Source organism: Trachypithecus francoisi, unplaced genomic scaffold (assembly GCF_009764315.1).
Source record: "Trachypithecus francoisi isolate TF-2019V2 unplaced genomic scaffold, Tfra_2.0 Lachesis_group5, whole genome shotgun sequence".
NCBI classification, from domain to species: domain Eukaryota; kingdom Metazoa; phylum Chordata; class Mammalia; order Primates; family Cercopithecidae; genus Trachypithecus; species Trachypithecus francoisi.
The window spans coordinates 132373615-132399756 of record NW_022681470.1 but is presented as its reverse complement, the minus strand read 5'-3'; the positions used below and the strand labels follow the sequence as shown (position 1 = coordinate 132399756).

The 26142-nt window shown below is 54.4% G+C and overlaps 1 protein-coding gene across 2 annotated transcripts; it reads right to left on the bottom strand.

Annotated features, from left to right (window-relative positions):
• Positions 1-345: 345 nt before the first annotated feature.
• JAK3 (Janus kinase 3) lies at positions 346-25198 on the bottom strand. Of its 2 annotated transcripts, XM_033199979.1 has the most exons (24): positions 25050-25198; positions 21334-21530; positions 20878-21001; positions 20478-20589; positions 20126-20271; positions 19428-19722; positions 18751-18873; positions 18500-18657; positions 17359-17470; positions 16326-16512; positions 15124-15251; positions 14793-14924; positions 14002-14086; positions 12385-12512; positions 11227-11359; positions 10997-11148; positions 10717-10867; positions 8951-9090; positions 8680-8869; positions 7509-7633; positions 7056-7228; positions 6453-6570; positions 6084-6194; positions 346-2128 (listed from the first exon to the last, which is right to left on the bottom strand). In XM_033199979.1, the coding sequence occupies exons 1-24, from the start codon at positions 25163-25165 to the stop codon at positions 1961-1963; spliced, it is 3504 nt and encodes a 1167-aa protein (XP_033055870.1). In that variant the 5' UTR covers positions 25166-25198; the 3' UTR covers positions 346-1960. The 2 variants fall into 2 exon arrangements, with proteins under 2 accessions (XP_033055870.1, XP_033055871.1); XM_033199980.1 differs by lacking the exons at positions 346-2128; positions 6084-6194; positions 6453-6570; positions 7056-7228; positions 7509-7633 and adding an exon at positions 8035-8315 and having other exon boundaries at positions 8642-8869.
• Between the last annotated feature and the right edge of the window lie 944 nt (positions 25199-26142).

Below are 26142 nucleotides of genomic sequence, written 5' to 3'. Positions count from 1 at the left end.
GCCTAGCCCCAGTGATGTTGGTCCCCTCTCCACAGCCTCGCTCCCCCAACCTGGCCTTGTCCTCTGACCACTGGGAGAGCAGCCTGTTCCTTCCCCACCCACAGAGAGCCTGCAATCAGCTCCCCCAGGCTGCAGCCAAGGCCAGCAGCTGGGCCTGGGAGTAAGGGGGCTCTGTCCTCGAGGGCTCCAGCCAAGCCCTACCCAGTGGTCCTCCTCCACCAGCCTGCCCTGGGGCCCCCACAGTGGCTCCCTGAGAGGTCTCTGGCCCACAGCCCTAACGACATCCCTCCCAGCTCACACGCCCTCTAAGGCTCCCCATCGCCCCAAGTCCAGCACAAACCATCGTTTCCACTGAATTCCTTTATTCAGTCAACAAACTCCCAGAGCCCGCTCTGCATTGAGGCCTCAAGGAACGCTGAGGTCAGGGGAGACAGCTGGACACAGACACTTCCCCAACCCCAGGGTCACAGTGGGGCTGGAGGGAAGGACAGGGGTGCAATAGTGGTGGGGGTATATGAGGGAAGGCTGCAAAGATGTGGTAGCTGGAGTTTAGAGAGATGTATAAGAGTTTTCCAAGGAGCAACAGTGGCAGAAAAGCTTTGCAGGTAGGTGAGGAGGAGCAGCAGGAGCTTAACCTGCATGAGAATCCCTCTCACCAGTCAGAAAGTTGACCCTGCACAGCCAAGGGGTAAGCTCTGCCCATTTTGCAGGTGATGGAACTGAGACCCAGAGAGGGAAAGGAACTTGCCCACCGTCACACAGCGTGGAAGGGGCAAAACCATAGGCTCCAATACCTGGACTCTTAACCTCCTTACTCTGAGCCTTCTCACACTTGGCATGCTGTTCCCTCTGCCAGGAATGCCTTTCCTTCCCTTGATTGCATGAAAAGTTCCTGCCAGGTTTGGTGTCATCCCTTTGTGCCCCTTGTAGGGTGAGGACAGAAGGGGTCCCATTGGACAGGTGGGAAAACTGAAGCCCTGGGACGCTCAGGTACCATTAGGGTGGACTGGGACCCCAGCCCCTCCTGCCCCCTTACAGGATACCAAAGAGATACATGGGCTATCCCAAAAGACAGAGTCCCAGCCAGGGCAACTGCTCTTGTCCTGGGCTTCCTCCAGAGAAACAAGAGATTGGAGAGCAGAAGTCAGATCATACATGAATGTCCCCTTGGAAATAAGACAGGAAACTCAAAACTGGGTGCCTGTAGTCCCAGCTATTTGGGAGGCTGAGGCAGAAGGATCACTGTAGCCCAGGAGTTCAAGACCAGCCTGGGCAACATAGCAAGATCCTGTCTCTTAAAATTAATAATTACAAATTAAAAAAATAAAAGCCCGGTTGTGGTGGCTCACGCCTATTATTCCAACACTTTGGGAGGCTGAGGTGGGAGGATCACTTGAGGTCAGGAGTTTGCGATCAGCCTGGCCATCATGGTGAAACCTCATCTCTACTGAAAATAAAAAAAATTAGCTGGGTATGGTGGTGCACACCTGTAATCCCAGCTACTCAGGAGGCTGAGGCAGGAGAATCGCTTGAACCTGGGAAGCAGAGGTTGCGCTGAGCCGAGATCGCACCACTGCACTCCACCCTGGGTAACAGAGCGAGGCTCTGTCTCAAAAATGAAAATAAAAATAAAAAGAGAGAGAGAGAAAAGGAAACTCAGGGGGCCAGGGCTTGAGGGGATAGGAAGATGGGAGGGTCTTCAATTTGGTTCCTTGCTTCTTTGGGCCAGGACTCAGAGAGCCTCACTGACACATCTGCCAATCTGTCTTGAATCTTAACAAATTGCAAAGGCCACAGGCTATTCCACAAGCCATGGGAGCCCCCCAAATGCAATGTCATGGGGGTGTTCCTGAAGTAGAGGACCCTTATAAAGCCTCTGAGGCCCAGAGAGGGGCAGCTCCCTGTCTAAGGTCACACAGCCAGTCAACAGAGACCTAATCCAGAGGTTTGCGGGCAGGAGCTACAAAAAGGACAGGGAGTGTGGTTTGCCCTCTGGGTGAGCAGTGAAGGCGTGAGTCTCACACCCCCGGCTTCCGCTCCACAGCACGTCCAGCTGGGGGCCCAGGGTGCTGAATGATGGCCGGTCCTGTGGGCTAGGGGCCCAGCACAGCTTCATGAGCTCGTGAACCTGAGAGGCGGGGGACAGAGAATGGGGTCATGCCTGAGCAATCAGGAGGACACGACTCCCATTCAGTGTATTTGTTTTAGTTTTTGTTTTTGTTTTCTTTTTTTTTTTTTTGAGACGGAGTCTCGCTCTGTCGCCCAGGCTGGAGTGCAGTGGCCGGATCTCAGCTCACTGTAAGCTCCGCCTCCCGGGTTTACACCATTCTCCTGCCTCAGCCTCCTGAGTAGCTGGGACTACAGGCGCCCGCCACCTCGCCCGGCTAGTTTTTTGTATTTTTTTAGTAGAGACAGGGTTTCACTGTGTTAGCCAGGATGGTCTCGATCTCCTGACCTCGTGATCCGCCCATCTCGGCCTCCCAAAGTGCTGGGATTACAGGCTTGAGCCACCGCGCCTGGCCTGTTTTTGTTTTTTTGAGACGGAGTCTAGCTCTGTTGTCCAGTCTGGAGTGCAATGGCATGATCTTGGCTCACTGCCACCTCCACCTCCCGGGTTCAAGCAATTATTCTGCCTCAGCTTCCCAAGTAGCTGGGATTACAGGTGCGTGCCACCACGCCCCGCTAATTTTGTATTTTTAGTAGAGACAGGGTTTCACCATGTTGGCCAGGTTGGTCTCAAACTCCTGACCTCAGGTGATCCACCTGTCTCGGCCTCTCAAAGTGCTTGGATTATAGGCATGAGCCACCACACCCAGCCCCATTCAGTTTTAAAACACAAATTAAATTCCATCCCATCTCTGCTCCAAAACCTCCCATGGCTCCCTAGGGATCTTATTTATTTATTTATTTATTTGAGATAAAGTTTCGCTCTTGTTGCCCAGGCTGGAATGCAGTGGCACGATCTCGGCTTACTGCAACCTCTGCCTCCTGGGTTCAAGTGATTCTCCTGCCTCAGCCTCCCAAGTAGCTGGGATTACATGTACACACCACCATACCTGACTAAGTTTATATTTTTAGTAGAGATGGGGTTTCATCATGTTGGTCAGGCTGGTCTTGAACTCCTGACCTCATGTGATCCACTCGCCTCGGCCTCCCAAAGTGCTGGGATTACAGGCATGAGCCACCGCACCCAGCCCCTATGGATCTTAGAACACACTTCTTTCGAGACCACCCTGACCAACATGGAGAAACCCCGTCTTAACTAAAAATAAAAATAAAAAAAATTAGGCCGGGCGCGGTGGCTCACGCCTGTAATCCCAGCACTTTGGGAGGCCGAGGCGGGCAGATCATGAGGTCAGGAGATCGAGACCATCCTGGCTAACATGGTGAAACCCCATCTCTACTAAAAATACAAAAAATTAGCCGGGTGTGGTGGCAGTTGCCTGTAGTCCCAGCTACTCGGGAGGCTGAGGCAGGAGAATGGCGTGAACCCGGGAGGCGGAGTTTGCAGTGAGCCGAAATTGCACCACTGCACTCCAGCCTGGGTGACAGAGCAAAACTCCGTCTCAAAAAAAAAAAAAGAAAAAACAAAATTAGCTGGGCGTGGTAGCGTGCGCCTATAATCCTAGCTACCCAGGAGTCTAAGGCAGGAGAATTGCTTGAACCTGGATGGTGGAGGTTGCAGTGAGCCAAGATCACGCCATTGCACTCCAGCCCGGGCAACAAGAGCGAAACCGGTCTCAAAAAAAAAAAAAAAAAAAAAAACGTCTTCCCTGATGCCCTCCTTTGCTCATCTCCATCCCTCCTTGCCTTATTTGTTCCAGGCAGTCACACCTGCCTCCATCGCACTGGTGCTTAAACGCACCCAGCTCATTCCCTCCCCAAGGCCTTTGTTCCTTCTGTGTCTCCCACTGGAAATTTCTTCTCCTAGCTTTACTCGTAGGTAGGCTTCTCCTCCTTCCAGCATTGCCCCCCTAAGAGGCCCTCTTTGACCACCCCCACCCCACCATTTCCCTCTGTTCATCTCTTTCAAGGCACTTATCATTACCAGAATTTTGTTTTTCTGTTTCGTTTTGTTTTGTTTTGAGACAGGGTGTCACTCTGTTGTCCAGGCTGGAGTGCAGTGGCACAATAATGGCTCACTGCAGCCTTGACCTCCTGGGCTCGAGCAATCCTCCTGCCTCAACCTCCCTAGTAGCTGAAACCACAGGTGCATGTCACAACACCGGCTAATGCTTGTACTATTGTAGAGACAGGGTCTCACTATGTTGCCCAGGCTGGTTTGAACACCTGGGCTCCAGTGATCCTTCCGCCTCAGCCTCCCAAAGTGTTGGGATTACAGGCATGAGCCATCACACCCAGCCTAGAATGTTCTTATCAGCTTCTGCTAGTTACTGGGGGGACAGGGTTCTCTCCCTATCTGGGTCTTCAGCACCCAACAAGTCCTGGCACACAGTTGGCACTCAATAAATGTTTTTGGCCTGAGTGAATTAATTTATCAATGACCAACCAACCGCATGTTAGACACTTCCACAAAGGTTATGATTACATGATTATAAACCATGAGAGGGTGGGATGTGGTGGCTCACATCTGTAATCCCAGCACTCTGGGAGGCCAGACCAGGAGGATCACTTGAGCCCAGGAGCTCAAGACCAGCCTGGGCAACACAGAGAGACCCCATCTCTAAAAATTTTTTTTTTTTTTTTTTTTTGAGACGGAGTCTTGCTCTGCCGCCCAGGCTGGAGTGCAGTGGCCGGCTCTCAGCTCACTGCAAGCTCCGCCTCCCGGGTTCACGCCATTCTCCTGTCTCAGCCTCCCGAGTAGCTGGGACTACAGGCGCCCGCCTCGTCGCCCGGCTCGTTTTTTGTATTTTTTAGTAGAGACGGGGTTTCACCGTATTAGCCAGGATGGTCTCGATCTCCTGACCTCGTGATCTGCCCGTCTCGGCCTCCCAAAGTGCTGGGATTACAGGCTTGAGCCACCGCGCCCGGCCAAAAATTTTTTTTTTAATTAGCCAGGCACAGTGGCTCATGCCCGTAAATCCCAGCACTTTGGGAGGATCGCTTGAGTCCAGGAGTTCAAGACCAGCCTGGGCAACATAGCGAGACCCCCGTCTCTAAAAAGCAAATTATTTTTATTTTATTTATTTATTTATTTTGAGATGGAGACTCTCTCTTTTGCCCAGGCTGGAGTGCAGTGGCATGATCTCAGCTCACTGCAACTTTCCCCTCCCAGGTTCAAGCAATTCTCCTGCCTCAGCCTCCCAAGTAGCTGGGATCACAGGCACCCACCGCCACACACGGGGAATTTTTGTATTTTTAGTAGAGACAGGGTTTCACCATGTTGGCCAGGCTGGTCTCGAACTCCTGACCTCAGGTGGTCTGACTGCCTCAGCTTTCAAAAGTGCTGGGATTACCAGCTGTGAGCCACCACACCTGGCCAAAATTATTTTTAAATTAGCCAGGCATGGGGGTGTACACCTGTAGTCCCAGCACTTTGGGAGGCCGAAGAAGGAGAATCACTTGAGTTCACAAGTTCAGGACCAGCCTGGGCAACATAATGAGACCCCCCCCCCCCATCTCTAAAAAATTACTTTTAAATTAGCCAGGCGTGGTGGTGTACACCTGTAGTCCCTGCTACTACAGACGCTGAACTAGGGGGATCACTTGAGCTCAGGAGGTGGAGGTTGTAGTGAGCTATAATTGTGCCCCAGCCTGGGCAACAGAGTGACCCCCATCTCTTAAAAAAAAAAAAAAACATGAACCTCACCAACATTTACGGAGCATAGACTGTGTGCTCGGCTTTGAGCTGAGCCCTCATAGGCACAGGTGTTCAGGAGTCTGATCTTCCCTCACGCTATAAGGCGTTACTATGCTCATTTTGGAAAAGGGTAAACTGAGGCTCTGAAAGTGCTCTGACTTGCTTCACAGTGAGAAAGTAGCCAAGTGGGGGGTCAGGATCCTCATCAGCCTCACACTCTAGCCTCTCCTCTCAGTCCAGACACTTAGGCGCCAGCTGGCTGGCCCGAAACCCCGGCCCAATCTACAGACTGGGAAACTGAGGCTGGCCCTGCGGTGCTCACCTCAGCAGGGCAGGCAGGAGGCGCCGGCAGCCTCTGGCCCTCCTCCAGCAGTTCCAAGAGGCGGCAGAGGGCGGGGACATCCCGCTCACATCCCATCATCCGCAGAAACTCCTGGAGCCAAGGGGGAGCGCATGTGGTGGGGGAGGGGCCACCCGTGGCGTGGGGAGGGGCCATGTGATGGAGCGGGGAGGGGCTGCCTGCACCGTGAAGGGGTCAGAAAGGTGAGGTAGGGTCCTCCCCACTGAGGCCTATGATGCTGGGACCAAGTGACCCCATGCTAAAGAGGGACGCAGGCGCAGACAGGTTGGAGACTGGCCACGAGGGGCGTGGAGGGAGAAGGAGGCTGGGGGCCTACGGGAGCCGACTCACGGCCGAGGGGCTGCAGCTTTTGTCACAGTAGGTGAAGAGCTCGTAGAGGACGACCCCGAAGCTCCAGACGTCTGACTGGCGAGAGAAGATGTTGTCCGAGAGGGATTCGGGGGCATACCTGGAGAGGGGACAGGGAGGTCTTGAGATGCGAGAGTGGAGAAAAGACAGGAAGAGGGGGGCAGCCTTGGAATGGGGAACTAACTGGTCAGGGTAGGTGGGGACTGTGAGCAGGTCAGTCCCGTCTCCAGGGTCTCGGTTTCCCTGGCTGTGGGATGGGCGGATTCTCCAGCCCTGGGAGGTGCCTGGGAAGAGCCAAGGGGAGGGGGCGGGGCCAGCGTGGAGGGGCGGAGATGGGGCGGAGCCAGAGCCGAGGGAGGGGGAGGGGCCAGAACTGGGGAAAGGGCGGAACTAAGAAGGGGCCAGCACTGAGGGGCGGAGCCAGGGTGTTGGAGGAGCGGGGCTCTGATGTTTGGGCGGGGCGAGAGCTGAGAGAAGGGCGGGGCTAAGGCTGGGGAACAAAGCAGCGGCAGGGGGCGGGGCCATGTTAGGGGAGGAGCCAGAGCCGTGGGGAGTAGGGGCGGAGCCTGGGCGCGGGTTCCCCACCAGAAAATGGGGCTCTGGCCCGGCTCGCGGACCACGTAGTAGTCTTTGTCAAGCGGCAGCAGCTTAGCTAGGCCGAAGTCAGCGATCTTGACGTGTGCCTCGCTCTCCACCAGGATGTTTCGGGCGGCCAGGTCGCGGTGCACGCAGCGGCGGGAGCCCAGGTACTCCATGCCCTGTGGGCGGGCGGTGTGAGCGTGCAGTGAGGATCCCAGGATAATCCGGCAGGCACCCTTAGCCTGACCTGGACTCTAACCCTAACCCAGACCCCAACTCTAACCCTACCCTCGAGCCATCCTTCACTGAAGTTCTGATCCTGAACCCTAAGCCAGCCCCACCACCTCCGAGACCTGGACCCCAAACTTCACTCCTCAGCCTTCACCACAACCTCCACGCAGACCCCTGCCCAGGCCGAGCCAGCTGAATCCCCACAAGTCCCGGAGCGCCCCCTCGCACCTTGCAGATCTGCGAGGAGTAGAGAAGGAGGCGGCTGGCATCGAGGCGCGCGCGGTGCCGCTGCAGGAAGTCGCGCAAGCAGCCGCTGGGCAGGTACTCCATGACCAGCCGCAGGCTCTGGCGGCCTGGAGAAAGCAGGAGCTGTCACAGCAGGGCCCAGCTGTGCTCCTCCCCTCATTCTTCCCCGTTTCACAGTGGGACCTTGTGTCCCTCTCGCCCTCAGTTTTGCTGACTGTAATATGGGAACCGCGACAATTACACATTGCTAATATCTCTTGAGTACTTTCTACAGCATACATTGATGTGTTTATATATCACGGCCAGGCATAGTGGCTCACGCCTGTAATCCCAGCACTTTGAAGCCTCACTTGAGGTCAGGAGATCAAGACCAGCCTGGCCAACATGGTGAAAACCCATCTCCACTAAAAACATAAAAATTAGCTGGGTGCGGTGGCATGCTCCTGTAATCCCAGCTACTCGGGAGGCTGAGGCAGGAGAATCACTTGAACCTGGGAAGCAGAGGTTGCAGTAAGCCGAGATTGAGCCACTGCATTCCAGCCTGGGTGACAGAGCGAGACTCCGTCTCAAAAACAAACAAACAAACAACAATAACAAAGTAAATATCACAATGACCCATTTTTCAGCTAGAGAAACAGGCTCAGAGAAGTTAAGGTTGCACAACTGGTAAGGGGTAGAGTCAGGATTCAAACCTGTAACTCATGTGAATCTGGATCAATCAATAATCACGTTCCCAGCCTATATAAAGTGGCCTGGCAGGAAGGTACGAATGTGCACTTTGAAAAGCACCCATGGCCGGGCGCGGTGGCTCAAGCCTGTAATCCCAGCACTTTGGGAGGCCGAGACGGGCGGATCACGAGGTCAGGAGATCGAGACCATCCTGGCTAACACGGTGAAACCCCGTCTCTACTAAAAATACAAAAACTAGCCGGGCGAGATGGCGGGCGCCTGTAGTCCCAGCTACTCGGGAGGCTGAGGCAGGAGAATGGCATAAACCCGGGAGGCGGAGCTTGCAGTGAGCTGAGATCTGGCCACTGCACTCCATTCCCGGCGACAGAGCGAGACTCCGCCTCAAAAAAAAAAAAAAAAAAAAAAAAAAAAAAAAAGAAAAGCACCCATACGTCTCAGTTCACTCATTCGGGACCTGGCTCACCCGGGCCGTAGCTGACACCACGATACTTGACAATGAAATCACTGTGCAGTGCTTTGAGGATCTGAATCTCCCGCTGGAAGTCCCTCTGCTGGTCTGGCCCGCTGTGCTGCAGCTGTTTCACGGCCACCAGGGCACCTGTGTTGTCGCCTAGCGGGTCATAGCGGCACAGCTCCACACTGCCAAAGTTGCCCTGGGGGATAGCAGGACTGGCGTCCAGGCATCTGGATGCTGCTCTGCCCTCTCCAACCCATCCTGGCCCTGCCCACCTTACCTTGCCCAGCTGTGAGATGTACTTGAGGTGTCTCTCCTCGAAGATCGTGGGGTCTTGGCAGGCATAGAGCTGGGCACCATTCCACAGCCCATCACGAGGTGCCAGGGCACCAGGTGTGGGGTCTGAGAGGAGCTCATAGTCTGGGGTGGGGGCATGGGCAGTGGTAAGCAGCGCCTCTCATCCTGCGCCCCACTCCTGAGTTGACTTGCTGTGCAACCTCCATCTGCATGTTGACCCTCTCTGTGCACTATGGCAGGGCCATTGCAAGCCAAAGGAGACTGGAAAAAGTTGTCTCGCACCCCATCCCAGGCAAAGGAAGCCTCCTTGTGCAGTGCACACCCTGTGCAACTCCACATGGCTACAAAGATGGAGGATATAATGAGAACTCATTTCCCCAGTTCCACTGCTATGAAATGTGGCCACATGACTGAGCTCAGGCTGATGGACAAGATATGCTGGGTGCCCCTCCAGTCCTGGCCCATGGAAACTTAGTATGGGGCCCTCCACACTCTCTCTTTTATCCGCAAAGGATCCAACAGAGACCCAACACCAGAGGTGAGTGTAGCCACAAGGTGAGAGGTTCCTGTGGGCCTGGACACCCTCATCGAACGAAGATTAAATATCACACTGGGCATGGTTGTGTGTGCCTGTAATCCCAGCTACTTGGGAGACTAAGGCAGGAGGATTGTTTGAGCCGGTAATTCAAGACCAGCCTGGGGAACATAGCAAGACCCCATCACAAAAAAAAAAAAAAAAAATCCAGCCAGGTGTGGTGGCTCATGGCTGTAATCCCAATACTGGAGGCTGAGGTGGATGGATCTTTTTGAGACCGGGAGTTTGAGACTAGCTCGGCCAACATGTCAAAACCCTGTCTTTACTAAAAAATACAAAAATGTAGCCATGTTTGGTGGCACACCCCTATAATCCTAGCTACTTGGGAGTCTGAGGCACGAGAATTGCTTGAACCAGGGAGGTTGCAGTGAGCCAAGATCATACCACTGCATTCCAGCCTAGGTGACAGAGGAAGATGGTGTCTCAAAAATATAAAATAAAATAAAATAAAAATGCATACAGGCATGCATCACCATGCCTGGCTAAATGTTTTTTTTTTTTTTTTTTTTTTTGAGAGATGGAGTTTTGCCATGTTGCCCAGGCTGGTCTGGAACTCCTGGGCTCAAGTGATACACCTCCCTATAGCTGGAACTACAGGCATGAGCCACTGCACCCAGCCAAACATTTTTTTAAAAGAATAAAATGGGCCAGGCATGGTGGTTCATGCCTGTAATCCCAGCACTTTGGGAGGCCGAGGCGGGAGGATCACTTGAGGTCAGGAGTTCAAGACCAGCCTGACCAATATGGTGAAATCCCACATCTACCAAAAATACAAAAATTAGCTGGGCATGATGGTATGCACCTGTAATCCCAGCTACTTGGGAGTCTCAGGCAGGAGAATCGCTTGAACCAGAGGTTCAAGGAGGCAGAGGTTGCAGTGAGCCGAGATTGTGCCACTGCACTCCAGCCTGAGCAACAGAGCGAGACTCCGTCTCAAAAATAAATAAATACATACATAAATAAAATATCATCATGTTGAACCTTGACTGAGGGGACTGTTTGTTACAGCAGCCATTGAAGCTCACACTGTCACAGTCACCAACCCCTCCAACCTTGCCAGACACACAAGGTGTGGCCTGCTGCAAACCACACTGCTTCCCCTGGGCCTAATATGACATCACAGCCCTTCCCACCCAACCCGGCCCAGCAGGCACCTGAAGAGATGAGGCTGTTGAGGTCACGAATGACGGCTCGGAAGGAGGGCCTCTGGACCGGCTCATAGGCCATGCACTGTTGAATCAGCAGGGCCAGCTCTGTCCACTTGGGGGCCGGCAGCTGCTGCCGGTCCTCATAAAATTGGAGTTTCTGAGGGTGAGAGGAGGAGTTGGTAATCCCCATCCCACCAGATGCACCCCAATCTCCCCAAACTGGATATCAGTCTACCCTCTATCAAAGTAGGGGCTCGGAGACCGATGCCAGGTGAGGGACTCTGACCTTAGCAGGATCCAGGGCGCTGATGGGCATGGTGACGCCACTAAACACCTCCCAGACCGTGGCACCGAAGCCCCACTTGTCAGCTTCCAAGTTAAGTGTCTGGGCCTCCCGAAGACACTCGGGAGCCACCCAGGGGATCCTGTCGGTGAGCACTGAGGAATGGAAGTGGGATCAGGCATCCACTTCCTTACCCTGCTCAGCCCCTCCCTCCTCCACCTCCAGGAACTTACTCTCCAGGCTTAACACAGCGGGGCTGACCCCAGGGTCACTCAGCTTGATGAAGGGCGGGCTCCCATCAGCCCCCTCCCGAGCCAGGAGCACCTTCCGGGCGGAGACATTGCCGTGGGGGAGGCCTTTGTCCTCCTAAGGGGGCCAGGCATAGGGAAATGCCAGGGAGGGTTTGATGAATGAAGAGTCTGTTTGGCAAACTCCTAGACATCCTTCAAAGCCCATTTGGTACTGCTCAGACATGCTCCAATGATTCCTGACATCCTGTCTTGCCCCTCTAGTTCACCCCCTACATTGACCTGGCTATGTCCCTCCCCTTCTCAAACACCACCCCATCCTGTGACTCCCCAGTGCCTTTGACACAAAGTGAAGCTCCTCAGCCTGGCATTGAAGGCCCTTGCTCAAGCTTCCAATGAACTTCCCTTCCACACTTGCACCCTGGTCTCCTGCCAACAGAACTGCCTGATAGACCCCAGGGGATGCCACACACTATCTAGCCTGCAGGCCTTTGCCTAGGCTGTTCCCACAGCCTGACGTGCCTGCCTTCCTTTCTTCTTTTTTTTTTTTTTTTTTTTTTTTTTTTTTTTTTTTGAGACGGAGTCTTGCTCTGCCGCTCAGGCTGGAGTGCAGTGGCCGGCTCTCAGCTCACTGCAAGCTCCGCCTCCCGGGTTCACGCCATTCTCCTGTCTCAGCCTCCCGAGTAGCTGGGACTACAGGCGCCTGCCTCGTCGCCCGGCTAGTTTTTTGTATTTTTAGTAGAGACGGGGTTTCACCGTGTTAGCCAGGATGGTCTCGATCTCCTGACCTCGTGATCCGCCCGTCTCGGCCTCCCAAAGTGCTGGGATTACAGGCTTGAGCCACCGCGCCCGGCCTCCTTTCTTCTCTTGATGAACTTCTACTCAATCTTCAAGGCCCCATCTCCAGTGTTCCTTCTTCTAGGAAGCCTTTTTCCGTGCCCAGCCTTATCATTCACTACAGCCCCTGACATCCATAAATGACTTGTTGTCTTCTAGTGTTCTCACAGCCTCAACCTAAAATGCCCTCCCCTTGAACACGTACCAAACTCCTATGCACACTACAGAGCCCACTCCCAATTCCTCTTCCACCCAGAGAAAGCCTTCCCTGGGAATGGAGGGTGGAGCAGGCAGAGGAGCACTCACCAGATAGTTGAGGGCGTAGGCCAGCTGTTTGACCACCTGCAGCTTCCAGCTGGCTGGCACCAGGTGGCCACGTTTTCGCAGATACATGTCTATCGCCCCCAGGTGTACAAATTCTTGCACCATGGTGCCTGGTTGGCAGCAGGGAGAGGCGGGATTGGGTTTGTTGAGCAGGTTCTGCCAACACCCTGGCTCTCAGGGTCTCTCAAACTCTCATCTCTGTTCCCTCCCCTGCTACCTCTGTTCATACTGTACTCACCTCTCCTCCCACCTCCATCTCTGAATGATTTGCCTGCAATGCCTGGAAGGTGCTGAGCCCTCTCTGTATCTGTATCTCACTTTTCTTTTCTTTTCTTTTCTTTTCTTTCTTTTCTTTCTTTTCTCTCTCTCTCTCTCTTTCTTTCTTTTCTTTTCTTTCTCTTTCTTTTCTTTCTTTCTCTTTCTTTCACAGTCTCACTCTGTTGCCCAGGCTGGAGTGCAGTGGCGTGATCTCGGCTTACTACAACCTCTGCCTCCTGGATTCAACCTATTCTCCTGCCTCAGCCTCCCAAGTAGCTGGAACTACAGGCGCATGCCAGCATACCCAGCTGATTTTGTATTTTTAGTAGAGACAGGGTCTTGCCATGTTGACCAGGCTGGTCTTGAACTCCTGATCTCAGGTGATCCACCCGCCTCGGCTTTTCTTTTTTGTTGTTGTTGTTTTTGTTTTTTGTTTTTTGTTTTTTGAGACGGAGTCTCGCTCTGTGGCCCAGGCTGGAGTGCAGTGGCCGGATCTCAGCTCACTACAAGCTCCGCCTCCCGGGTTTACGCCATTCTCCTGCCTCAGCCTCCCGAGTAGCTGGGACTACAGGCGCCCGCCACCTCGCCCGGCTAGTTTTTTTTTTTTTTTTTTTTTTGTATTTTTAGTAGAGATGGGGTTTCACCGTGTTAGCCAGGATGGTCTCGATCTCCTGACCTCATGATCCGCCCGTCTCAGCCTCCCAAAGTGCTGGGATTACAGGCTTGAGCCACCGCGCCCGGCCTTGGCTTTTCAGTTACAGGCGTGAGCCACCATGCCCAGCCTTTGTATCTTACTTCTAACCCTTTGCATGTTCTGTGTCCTCTGCCTAGAACACCCCTCTTCCTTTCCTAATTCACACTTGTCCTTATCTTTCCAGGTTAGAATGCATCTCTGTCTACCCACAAGCATTGCCTGACCCCCAGGCTGGCCCAGCAGCCTCTCTGATCATCCACAGTGCCCCATGCTGCCCTCCTCGCCCCTCATCATGCCCTGCCTGTCACATTCTAGCCTCTGTCCCCAGCTCTTGGCCCATCTTGGACTCCCAAACAATGAAACCAAGGCTCAGAAAGGTTGTGTGACCCGTGCAAAGCTGCAGAGATTAGAAATTCAGGTTTGTCTGACTTCAGATCATTCTGGGGCTGGGTATGGGTGGGAACCTGGAGCCACTTTCCAAGCAGTGATGATGAAGAGACATAAATAAAGGGTTATGAACATGGTCCCCATCCACGGAGGCCTAGTGTGTTGCCGGTGCTGTCATATAGAGGCTCAGAACAGAGGCGGGAAGAACAGCCTGGACTTGGGTGAGGCAGGGGTGGGGTGGGAGGGTGAGGGGCTCTCACTGTCTCCAGCCATGCACACGCCGTGGAGCAGCACGAGATGCCGGTATGACACTTGGCTCATCAAGCTCGCTGCTTCCAGGAATGACTGGGGAAGATGGGAAGGGAGAGAAGATAACGTGGGTTCCTTCCACTCCAACAATCCCAAATTTTGGGCTCACAAACCTGCCTTAGGTGAACATCTGGCCACAGTTCACCTTTGGCCCTGGAGTCTGCCATTAGTGCACACAGCAGCATGATTTTCTGATACAGGACGGAAGCTCCCACTATCATCTACCTTTTCTCTTTTTTTTTTTTTTTGAGATGGAGTCTCCCTCTGTCACCCAGGCTGGAGTGCAGTGGCGCAATCTTGGCTCAGTGCAACCTCCACTTCCCAGGCTCAAGCGATTCTCCTGCCTCAGCCTCCCGAGTAGCTGGGATTACAGGCGTGCACCACCATGCTTGGCTAATTTTGTAATTTTAGTAGAGACCGGGTTTCTCCATTTTGGTCAGGTTGGTCTCCAACTCCTGACCTCAGATGGTCTGCCCGCCTCACCCTCCCAGAGTGCTGGGATTATAGGCGTAAGCCACTGTGCCCGGCCTAAAATTTATAAAGATGAGGTGTCGCTAGGTTGCCTAGGCTGTTCTTGAACTCCTGGCTTCAAAGCATCCTCCTGCCTCAGCCTCCCAAAGTGCTGGGATTACAGGCATGAGCCACCGCGCCCAGGCCCCTGTGTGTTTTTAAATTTCTCTGTATCCATGACCCCCTCTCCAGCCAGCCCTGACTCCAAATGTCTGGTCCCCACCGCTCTCACCTCCATGCAGTTCTTGTGCTTAGCATCCATCACTTTTAGCAGCACCTCTGTCTTTCGGGACTCCCCATCCACCGCCTCGTGGCGACAGCCCCGGTAAATCTTGGTGAAGGACCCATGGCCCAGGTTCTCATGCTGAATGGTGAGGGGACAGCAGAAGGGGCCAGTGAGGGGGTTCCTGCAGGATCCCAGGCCAAGTGATACACAGCTGCTGGCCCCATTTTACAGATGGGAAAACCGAAGCAAGGCAAAGTGATAGCGTGTGGCTGCGGCCACACATCTGAGTCTCTGGTCCACAGACTGAGCTATCGTCCCATTTCCCAGGGCTGCTTACCCACTCTAGGCTCTCAGCGGGGATCTTGTGAAATGTCATCTGACTCAGCTGGCATTGGGATTGGGGTTGAACCAGGGAGGACGTGGGTGGGCTGCAACCTCTCTGGACCACGATCAAGTTGGACTTTTCTATGGGGAGAGGATGAGGGACAAAAACCAGAAATCAGAGGTGAAAAGTCCCCAAGGGTTAGCTAACTCATGCCTTAGTTTGGGGTACCTCTAGAAGCCGCCCCTGATGAAGACTCCAGGGCACATGGTTTTCTGTTGTTGTTGCTTTTGTTTTGTTGTTGCTGCTGTTGTTGAGACGGAGTCTCACTCTGTCACCCAGGTTAGGGGGGCAGTGGCGAGATCTCAGCTCACTGCAACCTCCGCCTCTCAGGTTCAAGCGATTCTCCTGCCTCAGCCTCCTGAGTAGCTGGGACTACAGGTGTGTGCCACCATGCCCGGCTAATCTTTTTTTCTTTATTGAGACAGAGTCTCACTCTGTCACCCAGGCTGGAGTGCAGTGGCGCGATCTCAGCTCACTGCAACCTCTGCCTCCCAGGTTCAAGTGATTCTCCTGCCTCAGCCTCCAGAGTAGCTGGGACTACACGTGTGCGCCACCACACCCGGCTAATTTTTGTATTTTAGTGGAGATGGAGTTTCACCATGTTGGCCATGCTGGTCTCAAACTCCTGACCTCAAGTGATCCACCTGCCTCAGCCCCCCAAAGTGCTGGGATTACAGATGTGAGCCATTGCACCTGGCTGGCATATGGTTTACTTGAAAGGAGATCCAGAAAGCCCTCATAGGGATTTCAGATGAGAGACAAGGAAGGAAAGAGCCCTGCAGGGGGCTTTAATGAGCAAGTGGCACTGTGGACAACCAGAGCTCGGTTCTATTAGGGATTCTGGGAGACTCTGAAGAACTCACATCTCATAGTTGTCCCATCAGAGGGGTTTGTTGAAGAGTGAAATTCACCCAGAGCTGAGAGATGGAGACAGACTAGGTGCAGGTGACATGGCTCACATCTAGCTGTGCCTAGATCAAGCCAGACCTAAAGGTTATATATCTCTAACTTCCTGAGCCAATAAATCACCTTTTCTTCCCTAACCCACCTTGATCTGCAGTTTCTGCCATTTGCCACCCACACAGGAGTTGTCACAGACATAGAAAGCCAGGGTCCCAGATCAGCCACTCATTTCAGGGGAGGAGGGGGCTCACCTTTGGGTCTGGGGATACAGCAGGAGGTGAGGGTCACTGCGACCCCATCTACGTGCAGCCCCCCATCCCAGCAGGCTGCCAGGAGCTCTCGAAGGCTGCTGTGCGATCGGCTGAGGCCAACCAGAAAGAAGGTCCCTGTGGGGCTGCGCCGAATGAGGCAACCCTTATAATCAGGACCAAGGGGGCTCTGCAAAAGAAGAGTGAACCCTGAGTGAGAGTGAGTGACACTTTTCCTCTGAGTCCTTCTTCCTTTTTTTTCTTGGAGACGGAATCTGGCTCTGTTGCCCAGGCTGGAGTGCAATGGTGCGATCTCGGCTCACTGCAACCTCCGCCTCCTGAGTTCAAGCGATTCTCCTGCCTCAGCCTCCCGAGTAGCTGGGACTATAGGTGTGTGCCACCACGCCCAGCTAAGTTTTGTATTTTTAGTAGAGACAGGGTTTCACCATTCTGGCCAGGATGGTTTCGATCTCTTGACCTTGTGATCCGCCTGCCTTGGCCTCCCAAAGTGCTGAAATTACAGGTGTGAGCCACTGTGCCAGGCCTTTTTTTTTTTTTTTTTTTGAGACAGTCTCGCTCTGTTGCCCCAGGCTAGAGTGCAATGGCATGATCTCTGTTCACTGCAACCTCCATCTCCCAGATTCAAGCGACTCTCCTGCCTCAGCCTCCCGAGTAGCTGGGATTACAGGCTTGTGCCAACACGCACAGATAATTTTTGTATTTTTAGTAGAGACAGGGTTTCACCATGTTGGCCAGGCTGGTCTCGAACACCTGACCTCAGGTGATTTGCCTGCCTTGGCCTCCCAAAATGCTGGAATTACAGGCGTGAGCCACCATGCCCAGTCTCAGTCCTTCCTCCTAAAGCACCACAAACTCATTCCAGTCTCTAGACCTTTGAATATGCTGTTCTGTTCACTGAGGGTGTCTTTTCCCTCCTATTCTTCAGGAACCAAATGCTGACTGATCTTTTAAATCTCAACTCAAACGTCACCTCCTCCAGAAAGCCCTCCACTACCCACCCTAGCCGTAGACCGACCTGTACACAGACAGTGAGGAGGAAGCTGTCAAAGTCCTGGGGGCTGCGGCGGAGAACATAGGAGCCAGGACGTGAGCCCCCAGTCTTAAGCTTGTTTATGGCAAAGTCCAGACTGTGGGAAAAGGTGAGAGGGAATGGGGAGGAGTCAGAAACAGAAGAAGACAGAGAGACCTGGGCTCAAATTCAGGTACCTCTGTAGCCCTGGGATCCTTGCCAGGTGATACTCTCCCCCCATTTATAAAATCAGCCACAGGCAGGGAATGGTGGCTGAAGCCTATAATCCCAGCACTTTGGGAGGCTGAGGCAGGCGGATCACGAGGTCAGGAGATCAACACCTTCCTGGCTAACACGGTAAAACTCCGTGTCTACTAATAATACAAAAAATTAGCCAGGCGTGATGGCGAGTCCCAGTTACACAGGAGGCTGAGGCAGGAGAATGGTGTGAACCCAGGAAGCGGAAGCTGCAGTGAGCCGAGATCACGCCACTGCACTCCAGCCTGGGCGACAGAACCAGACTCCATCTCAAAAAAAAAAAAAAAAAATCGGCCGTAAGTCTTGGAGTCTTCCCGAGAGATTGTTTGTTTGTTTGTATTAAGAGACAGGGTCTTGCTCGGTTTGGTTGCCCAAGCTGGAGTGCTATCTCAGCTCACGGCAGCCTCCAACTCCTAGGCTCAAGTGATCCTCCTGCCTCAGCCTCCAGAGTCGCTGGGACTACAGGTCAACCATCAAAGCCAGCTATTTTTTTTTTTTTTTTTTTGTAGAGATGGGGTCTCTCTTGTTGCCTAGACTGGTCTCCAACTCCTGAGTTCAAACAATCCTCCCGCCTTGGCTCCTCAAAGTGCTGGGATTGCAGGTGTGCACCACTATGCCTGGCCCTTCCTGGGAGATTAAACAAGAGGCTGTAGGTGAAGGTAGGCGACTTATCCATCTCCAGGAAATGGCCCTGGGGTCAGAGAGAGAGAGAGAGAGTAGTAGTCGCCCTGTGCAGCAGAAGGAATACTTCAGCTTCACTGAGCGCTGACTGTGCCGCAGGTGTGGTTTGAGCACTTGACCCCTGTCCAGGGCTCCTGGAAGGTGAGAACACTGAAGCATGGACATTCTGCGTGGCCGCAGAGGCCGGGAATGGGGGGCAGGTTCTCACGTGATGGGGCCGTGGCACTGCTCTGCCACCTCCTCCAGCAGCCTCGGCGGTGCCACCTCCTTGCAGAAGAAGTGCTGGGAGTCCGTGGTCAGCCGGAAGTAGCCGTCCACGAGCGCCACGAAAGACAGAGCCTCGGGCAGCCCTGGGAACTCGGCCTCCTGCGAGGGACAAGCGTCAGAGCCCAGTGCAACCGGAGGGTGCCGGTCCCGCCCTCGGGGTAAGGCTGGAGGGGAGGGGGATCCTGTACCCACCAAAATCTGGTTGTCTGTCCTGGTGACAGTGACCAGGCGGTGCTCCCCGGCCGGGCCAACGCGCGGGGCCTGCTTGATGCTAATGTCTACGATTTCTGGAAAGTCGCAGAAGGGCTGGAGGACCTGGGAAGGAGGGGGATACCGAAGTGGGGGCCCTGCTGGACCCCACCAAACCATGCCCATGAGCTCCCCAAACCACGCCATCCCCTTCCCTACCCCTTTCCCACTCAACCCTTCCAAGCCGTGCCCCCTCCTATCAACTCTAACCCTCTCAACCCCTCCCCTGCCCATCCCCAAACATCTCCCACCCACTCTGCCAATCCCCGCCTCCTTCTCTCTGCTGGTACCCCGCTCCTTGATCCCTGCCCCACTTCGCAGCCTCCCAGCTTTCGGAGCCTCACTCCGTCTCTTAGTTCTGCCCCGTTCCAGCGCCCACCCACCCACTCCCCTCCTCAACCCCTCCCATTTTCATTCCGGCGTCGTTCAGCCCCACCCTTCACTCATCTTGCCCCTCCCACTCCCGTAGTCTCCTCCCTTCCTAAGCCCCGCCCCTCGTTAAGCCTCGCCCACTTCCCCATCTCTTTCGCTTTGGCTCCGCCCCACATCCCCGCCCACTCTCCGGCCCCTCCCGAGCCCCACCCCACTTTGGCCCCGCCCAGCGGAGGGTCTACCCTCACCTCCTGTTCTCCCTGGGTCCAGGCGATGCCTCCGTCACCAGCCACGCGGAGCAGCCCCATCCCGTCCTGGCCACCAGGGACCCCAGGGAGGCCCACATGGAAGGTCTCGGCGGCCCCAGCCGGATCCAGCTGCTCCAGATCCATAATGTACTTGGCCATGAGCGAGTGCCGGTCGGCCTGGCAGGCGGCCACGCGGCGCAGGGCCCTGCGCACTGTCCTCCGAATACGCCTCCGCGTCACGAAACTCAGGCCCTGGATCAGGTCGCGCAGGCTTGGGGGTAGGCAGGCCTTGTAGCTGCGGGGGTTGGAGGGGAGGGAGCCGGTCTTCAGCGTCGGGAGGACACACACAAACCCAGGCTTTAGGCCAGGGGCTGGGGTGCGGCCCCAGTTGGAGCAAGAGGCACATACAGACTCTCATTCAGGGTCAGATATGGGGACAGGACCTCAGAGTAGGGGAGGGCCATTGGTGCCCACAGGTCGGACAGGGACCCCACAGGCCTTTTAGCTGGGGGAGGTCAGGTGTCTTTCCAGCTGGAGCCTGGAGGTGGAGAGGGCTGGGTTCGTGGGAGGCCCTGGGTCATAGGAACACCCTGAAAGCTTGCAGGGGAACTCCATTTTGGGAGCCCGGCAAAGCCCCAATGGAGCCCATGTTGTTTACTCCCAAGCAGAGGCCGTCTCCACAGTCTGGTGGCTCTCACCTGACAGTCTTCAGCAGCTCTCCTGGCCGCTGGGCCTGCTCTCGCGCCATCCGGGCCAGGTCCAGCACGGCCAGGCTGAGACACTCACCCTGCTCCTTGAGGCTGAGGCCCACAGGGAGGCGTCCACTCACCAGGTCACTGCGGTGCTGGGGGGCCGCCACAGGGAGCATCAACTGAGGCCACCCAACTTCAAGCCCTGATGTTAACCTGCAGATCCCCCCAATCCTGGGCTGACCCCCACCCCTGGACTGCCACAGGGAGGGTCAGACGAGGCCCCACCTGATTGCAAGCCAGCCCTGATGTTGTCCCTTGGGCCCCCAACCCCTGGGTCAAACCCCAGGCGGAACCTCACCTGGGCAAAGAGGTGCTCCAGGACTGGCAGGTCAAGGATAGCGCTGGCCAAATCCTTGCGTAGCCCGAAGCGGTGGCACTTGTCCAGCCCAAACCAATTGGGGAAGTAAAAGCTGTTAGGAGAGGAGAGAACCCTGGGATGAAAGTGCAACCCAGCCTCAGTAGGAGTGACAGTATGGTGGTGGGGCGGGGGAGGGGGGGACAGATTCTGCAGAGGCCTCACAGAGCCCAGCTTGTACCTTTAATTTGCTGTGTGACCTTGGGAAGTGACCCACCCTCTCTGTTCCGTTTCCTCATCTGAGAAATGGGTAGTGATCATATCCTCCCTGGGGCAGGGGTGTGGGCACCTCGAGATGCAAGGAGATGATCAATCCCTGGGGGTTGGAGGGGGCACTTCCTACCGAATCCTGTAGAGCAGGACTTGGGTGCTGGCATCCTCCACAGAGAAGATGTGGCTCGGGGGGAACCAGCAGGACAGGTCCTCCGTGGCCAGAGCAAAGAGGGAGTGGTACACAGGCAGGATGCCTACAGGTGACGGTCCCATCAGCTCCCTCCTGAGTCACCCCATCGGTGGCTTCAGGAGTGCCAGGATCATACCCAACCATCCAGATCGTTCCATACCTCAAGAGATGACCAGCTGTTCCCTTCATGTGCCGTCACACCTCGCAGTCTGCACAGGCCATTCCTACTGCCTCAGAGGCTCCCTCTGCACACCCTTCTCCATGACCAAACTCCTACTCATCCCCCAAAGCCCCAACTCCAATGCTGACTTCTGCAGGCAACTATTCCAGCTCCCAATCTCGGCCCCACACAGCCCTATCCTTCCCTCTGGCCTGATCTACTAGGGATGCACTCACCGCTGGCCTTGGCAGCCTGCACGCACAGGTCTTCAGCCAAGTGGTCCCCAAAGGAGAAAGATAGGCGCTGGGGGGGCCCGGGGCCCCGAGCGGGCAGTAGCACGTGCAGGGCACCAGCCTCCGTGGACAAGAGGCTGCAGGAGCGCTGAGGGATCAGGGGTGTCTCCTCACTTGGAGGTGCCATGAGTGCAACTTGCCTGGGCCACGGAGAGAAAAAGCCCTTCAGTCCTGCTCAGAGAGGACTGGACTTCTGAGCGGGGAGGGCATGGAAAGGAGTAATGGAGGCCAGGCACGGCGGCTCATGCCTGTAATCACCGTATTTTGGGAAACCAAGGCAGGGGGATCACTTGAGGTCAGGAGTCTGAGACCAGCCTGGCCAACATGGCAAAACCCTGTCTCTAAAAAGTGCAAAACTTAGCCGGGTGTGGTGATGTGCCCCTGTAATCCCAGCAACTCAGGAGGCTGAGGCAGGATAATCACTTGAACCCGGGAGGCAGAGCTTGCAGTGAGACAAGATCATGCCACTGCACTCCAGCCTGGACAACAGAGTGAGCCTCTGTCTCAAAAAAAAAAAAAAGAAAAGAAATAAAGAAGGAAAGCCTCCCTGGGATGGGCCCAGGAGGAAACTGACTCCCTGCTTCCCAGCTCCCAACACCTCCCACCCTCTCGCTCACTTGCCCTCAGAAACCTCAGCGCTCAGGGCCCCCAGCTGGGTGGGGCAAGTGGTGGGGCTTCGAGTCCCCTGAGAAAAACCGGGGAGAAAAAGCAGGTCACTCAAATTGACCTGAATGAAGAAGATCTGAAGAAAATATCGGGAAAAACAAACACAAACAAACAAAAACCTATGTTCCAGCAGGGGGCAGTGGCTCATACCTGTAACCCCATCACTTTGGGAGGCCAAGTAGGAAGGATAGCTTGAGACCAGGAGTTTGTTTTATGTTTTTTGTTTTTTTGAGACAGAGTCTCGTGCTGTCGCCCAGGCTGAAGTGCAGTGGTGTGATCTCAGCTCACTGCAACTTCCGCCTCCCAAGTTCAAGAGATTCTCGTGCCTCAGCCACCCCAGTAGCTGGGATTACAGGTGGGCACCACCATGCCCAGCTAATTTTTTTTGTATTTTTAGTAGAGATGGAGTTTCACTATGTTGTCCAGGCTGGTCTCAAACTCCTGGCCTCAAGTGATCTGCCTGCCTCAGCCTCCCAAAATGCTGGATTAATGTGTGAGCCACCACGCCTGGCTGAGACCAGGAGTTTGAAACCAGCTTGGGCAATATAGTGAGACCGCCTCTTAAAAAGAAAAAAATGCCTTGTAATCCCAGCACTTTGACAGGCGGAGTCGGGTGGATCACTTGAGGCTAGGAAATTGAGACCTCATCTCTAAAAAATTAGCAAGGCACGGTGGCACACCCCCATAGTCCCAGCTACTTGGGAGGCTGAGGCGGGAGGATACCTTCAGCTCTGCAGGTTGAGGCTGCATTGTGCTATGATCACACCACTGCATTCCAGCCTGGTTGACAGAGCAAGACCTTATCTCTAGAAAAAAAAACAACAACAACACGATACAAAACTATGATCCAAAATAATGCCCCAGGGCTGGGGTGGGGCGGCATTAATAAGGGTCTTTTTTGTTTTTGTTTTTGTTTTTTTTGTGAGACAGGATCTAGCTCTGTCTCCCAGGATGGAGTGCAGTGGCACAATCTCAGCTTACTCTGCATCCTGGGTTCAAGTGATTCTCCTGCCTCAGCCTCCCGAGTAGCTGGGATTACAGGGGCATGCCACCATGCCCGGCTAATTTTTGTATTTTTGGTAGAGACGGGGTTTCACCTTGTTGGCGAGGCTGGTCTGGAACTCCTGACCTCAAGTGATCCTCCCGCCTCAGCCTCCCAAAGTGCTGGGATTACCAGTGTGAGAAACTGCTCGTGGCCTAATGAGGTTTAAGACAACCAGAGGACTAGGACCCCTAGGACTCAGCTTTTGCAGCTGTGAAATGGGCTGACTCCACAGCAGCCTCAGTGAGGCGCTTTGCTGAGCCCAGTCCAGGCCTAAAGTGTCAACTCAATTAATCTGCATTAATTTGTATACTTCTTGATGATGTGCCAGTAAGCAATCAACAAGCGCCTGTTAAACCAAACAGGAAGGGCAGTTGGCACAGCGGTATGGTGGTTACCATGGGAAGGGAAGTCTTGTGGGGGAAAGAACCTTACCAAAGGGACACTTTGATGTCACCAATGCCCAGACCAAGAATGAGCACATTCCTCGTCCCAGGAACCTTGGAGAAGCCCCATGTCTCCCAAAGAGAGATGATGCCTAGTTTTGCCCTTTATAGAAATAAAATCACACAGCATGTCCTCTTTATCTTCCCCTCAACATCAGTCAATCAAGCTGTTTTGTTTTGTTTTGAGACGGAGTCTCGCACTGTCACCCAGGCTGGAGTACAGTCACACGATCCTGGCTCACTGTAGCCTCTGCCTCCTGGGTTGAAGCTATTCAGTCTCAGCTTTCCGAGTAGCTGGGATTACAGGTGCACACCGCTGTGCCTGGCTAATTTTTGTATTTTTAGTAGAGACGGGGTTTCACCATGTTGGCCAGGCTGGTCTCAAACTCCTGACCTCAGGTGATCCGCCCGTCTCGGCCTCCCAAAATGCTGGGATTACAGGCGTGAGCCACCTTGCCCAGCCTTTTTTTTTTTTTTTTTTGAGACGGATTCTCATTCTGTCTCCCAGGCTGGGGTGCAGTGGCATGATCTCGGCTCACTGCAAACTCCACCTCCCAGGTTCAAGCAATTCTCCTGCCTCGGCCTCCCGAGTAGCTGGAATTACAGGCACCTACCACCATGCCTGGCTAATTTTTGTGTTTTTAGTAGAGATGGGGTTCCACCATGTTGACCAGTCTGATCTCAAACTCCTGACCTCCAGTGATCCACCTGCCTCAGCCTCCCAAAGTGTTGGGATTACAGGCATGGGCCACTGTGCCCAGCCCCAATCAAGTTTAAAATAAAGCTCCAGTGGCAATAGCACCCCACTGCAATCCCAGCTTACTCAGGAGGCTGAGGCAGCAGGATGGCTTGAGGCCAGGAGTTACAGACCTGCCTGAACAACATAGCAAGACCCCCGTCTCCAAAAAAAAAAAAAACTTAACAAAATATTATTTTTTTTAATATTGAACGAAAACAATGAAGTCAGAGGTGATGTTTGGGCCTAGAAAACGCCATTTTTGTTTTGTTTTGTTTTGGTTTGGTTTTTTTAAAATGTTTGTTGAAATGGGGGTCTGGCTACGTTGCCCAGGCTGGTCTTGAACTCCTGGCCTCAAGCTATCCTTCTGCCTCGGTATCCCGTTTATAATCCCCAGCGTTCTACATCCTGGCATGGTCGGGCACCCTGTGTCTGGACCGGGAAGGCTCCGAGGGTCGGGGATGGGAGCTCCGCCCCCCAACCCCTCCTTCCCACCCCTCAACCGCACAGCCCCCATTGCGCATGCGCAGTGACCCCTCCAGGTCCGCAAGGCGGGCAACTCCGGGTCTTATTAAAAGCTGAGGTCCAGAGAAGCGAGCAATCGGAGGATGCGAGTCCCAGCTCGCATCTGTCTGGCAGCTTTCCTCTGAGGCCTGGAAGGCGAGCTCACCTTTGCCCTGGCAGCCCCCTGTGCCAGCCCAGCCATCCCCAGCCACCACCGTCCTCCCCCAGTGTCTGGGCAGAGCCCTGCGGCATCACCAGCTCTTACCTAGCAGGCAGGGACCCTGGGCCTTCGAAGGGAGAGCAGAGCCGGGAGGCAGCAAGAGGAAAGTCCCACTCGGCTCCTTCCTGTGTGGGCCCCTTGGTTTCCTGAGCCACTGTCATTTACCGAAAGTCAGGGCCCTGTGGGAGACGGGGGCGGGGAGGTGGCCAAGGAGGGGCAGAAAGTTCCGGAAGCCTCTGCAGCAGCCGCCCCGCTCAGACAGGCTGCTGGAGACCCCTAACCCAGAGGAACTGATGATAACACAGAGAAGGGTCTGGGTCACACCAGGGGCTCAGCTGACTCTAGACCCACTTGTTAAGTGGGGGCTCTGGCCCGTCCCTTGTTGCCTCAGTTAATCCATCTGTAGCATGTGTGAGTTGAGCACCCAGTGGAACTAATTTTGCACCCGGGGAAGGAAACCTGGCTGGATCTGCCCAGGAGGGAAGCAGGGAAGTTGCCCCAGAGGAAGGTCAAGTTCTTCTTTGAGGTATTTCTCCCTTAAGACTCAGGGAGACGCTGGACGCAGTGGCTCATGCCTATAATCCCAGCACTCTGGGAGGCTGAGGCAGGCGGTCACTTGAGATCAGGAGTTTGAGACCAGCCTAGCCAACATAGCAAAACTCCGTCTCTACTAAAAATACAAAAATTAGCCAGGCGTGGTGGCCTGTGGCAGCACTTTGGGAGGCTGAGGTGGGCGGATCACTTGAAGTCAGGAGTTTGAGACCAGCCTGGCCAATATGATGAAACCCCATCTCTACTAAAAATAGGAAAATTAGCCAGGCCTGGTGATGCCTGTAATCCCAGCTACTCGGGAGGCTGAGGTGGGAGGATTGCTTGAACCTAGCAGGCAGAGGTTGCAGTGAGACGAGATGGCACCACTGCACTCTAGCCTGGCAACAGAGCAGGACTCCGTTTCAAAAAAAAAAAAAAAAAGACTCAGGGAGAGATAATGACCCACTTCTGCCTGTGGTGCCCTGGGCCCAGTCCTAAAAAACCAGGTGGATCCGGCCTGGCCTCTTGGAACTTGTGATCTGGCCCCGAGACAATGAGCAAATGAAGGAGCCAAATCATCGCAGATAACAAAGAAAGCCAGGGTGTC

Bases quoted from the DNA above. Each gene is read 5' to 3' on its own strand.
- JAK3 (XM_033199979.1), bottom strand. From the start codon at position 25,165: ATGACAGTGGCTCAGGAAACCAAGGGGCCCACACAGGAAGGAGCCGAG. The intron at 12,513-14,001 runs GTGAGAGCCCCT...GCTGCCAACCAG, and splicing joins CGTGTGCATGGCTGGAGACA to GCACCATGGTGCAAGAATTT. The intron at 9,091-10,716 runs GTGCCTGCTGGG...CCCCCACCCCAG, and splicing joins CAACAGCCTCATCTCTTCAG to ACTATGAGCTCCTCTCAGAC.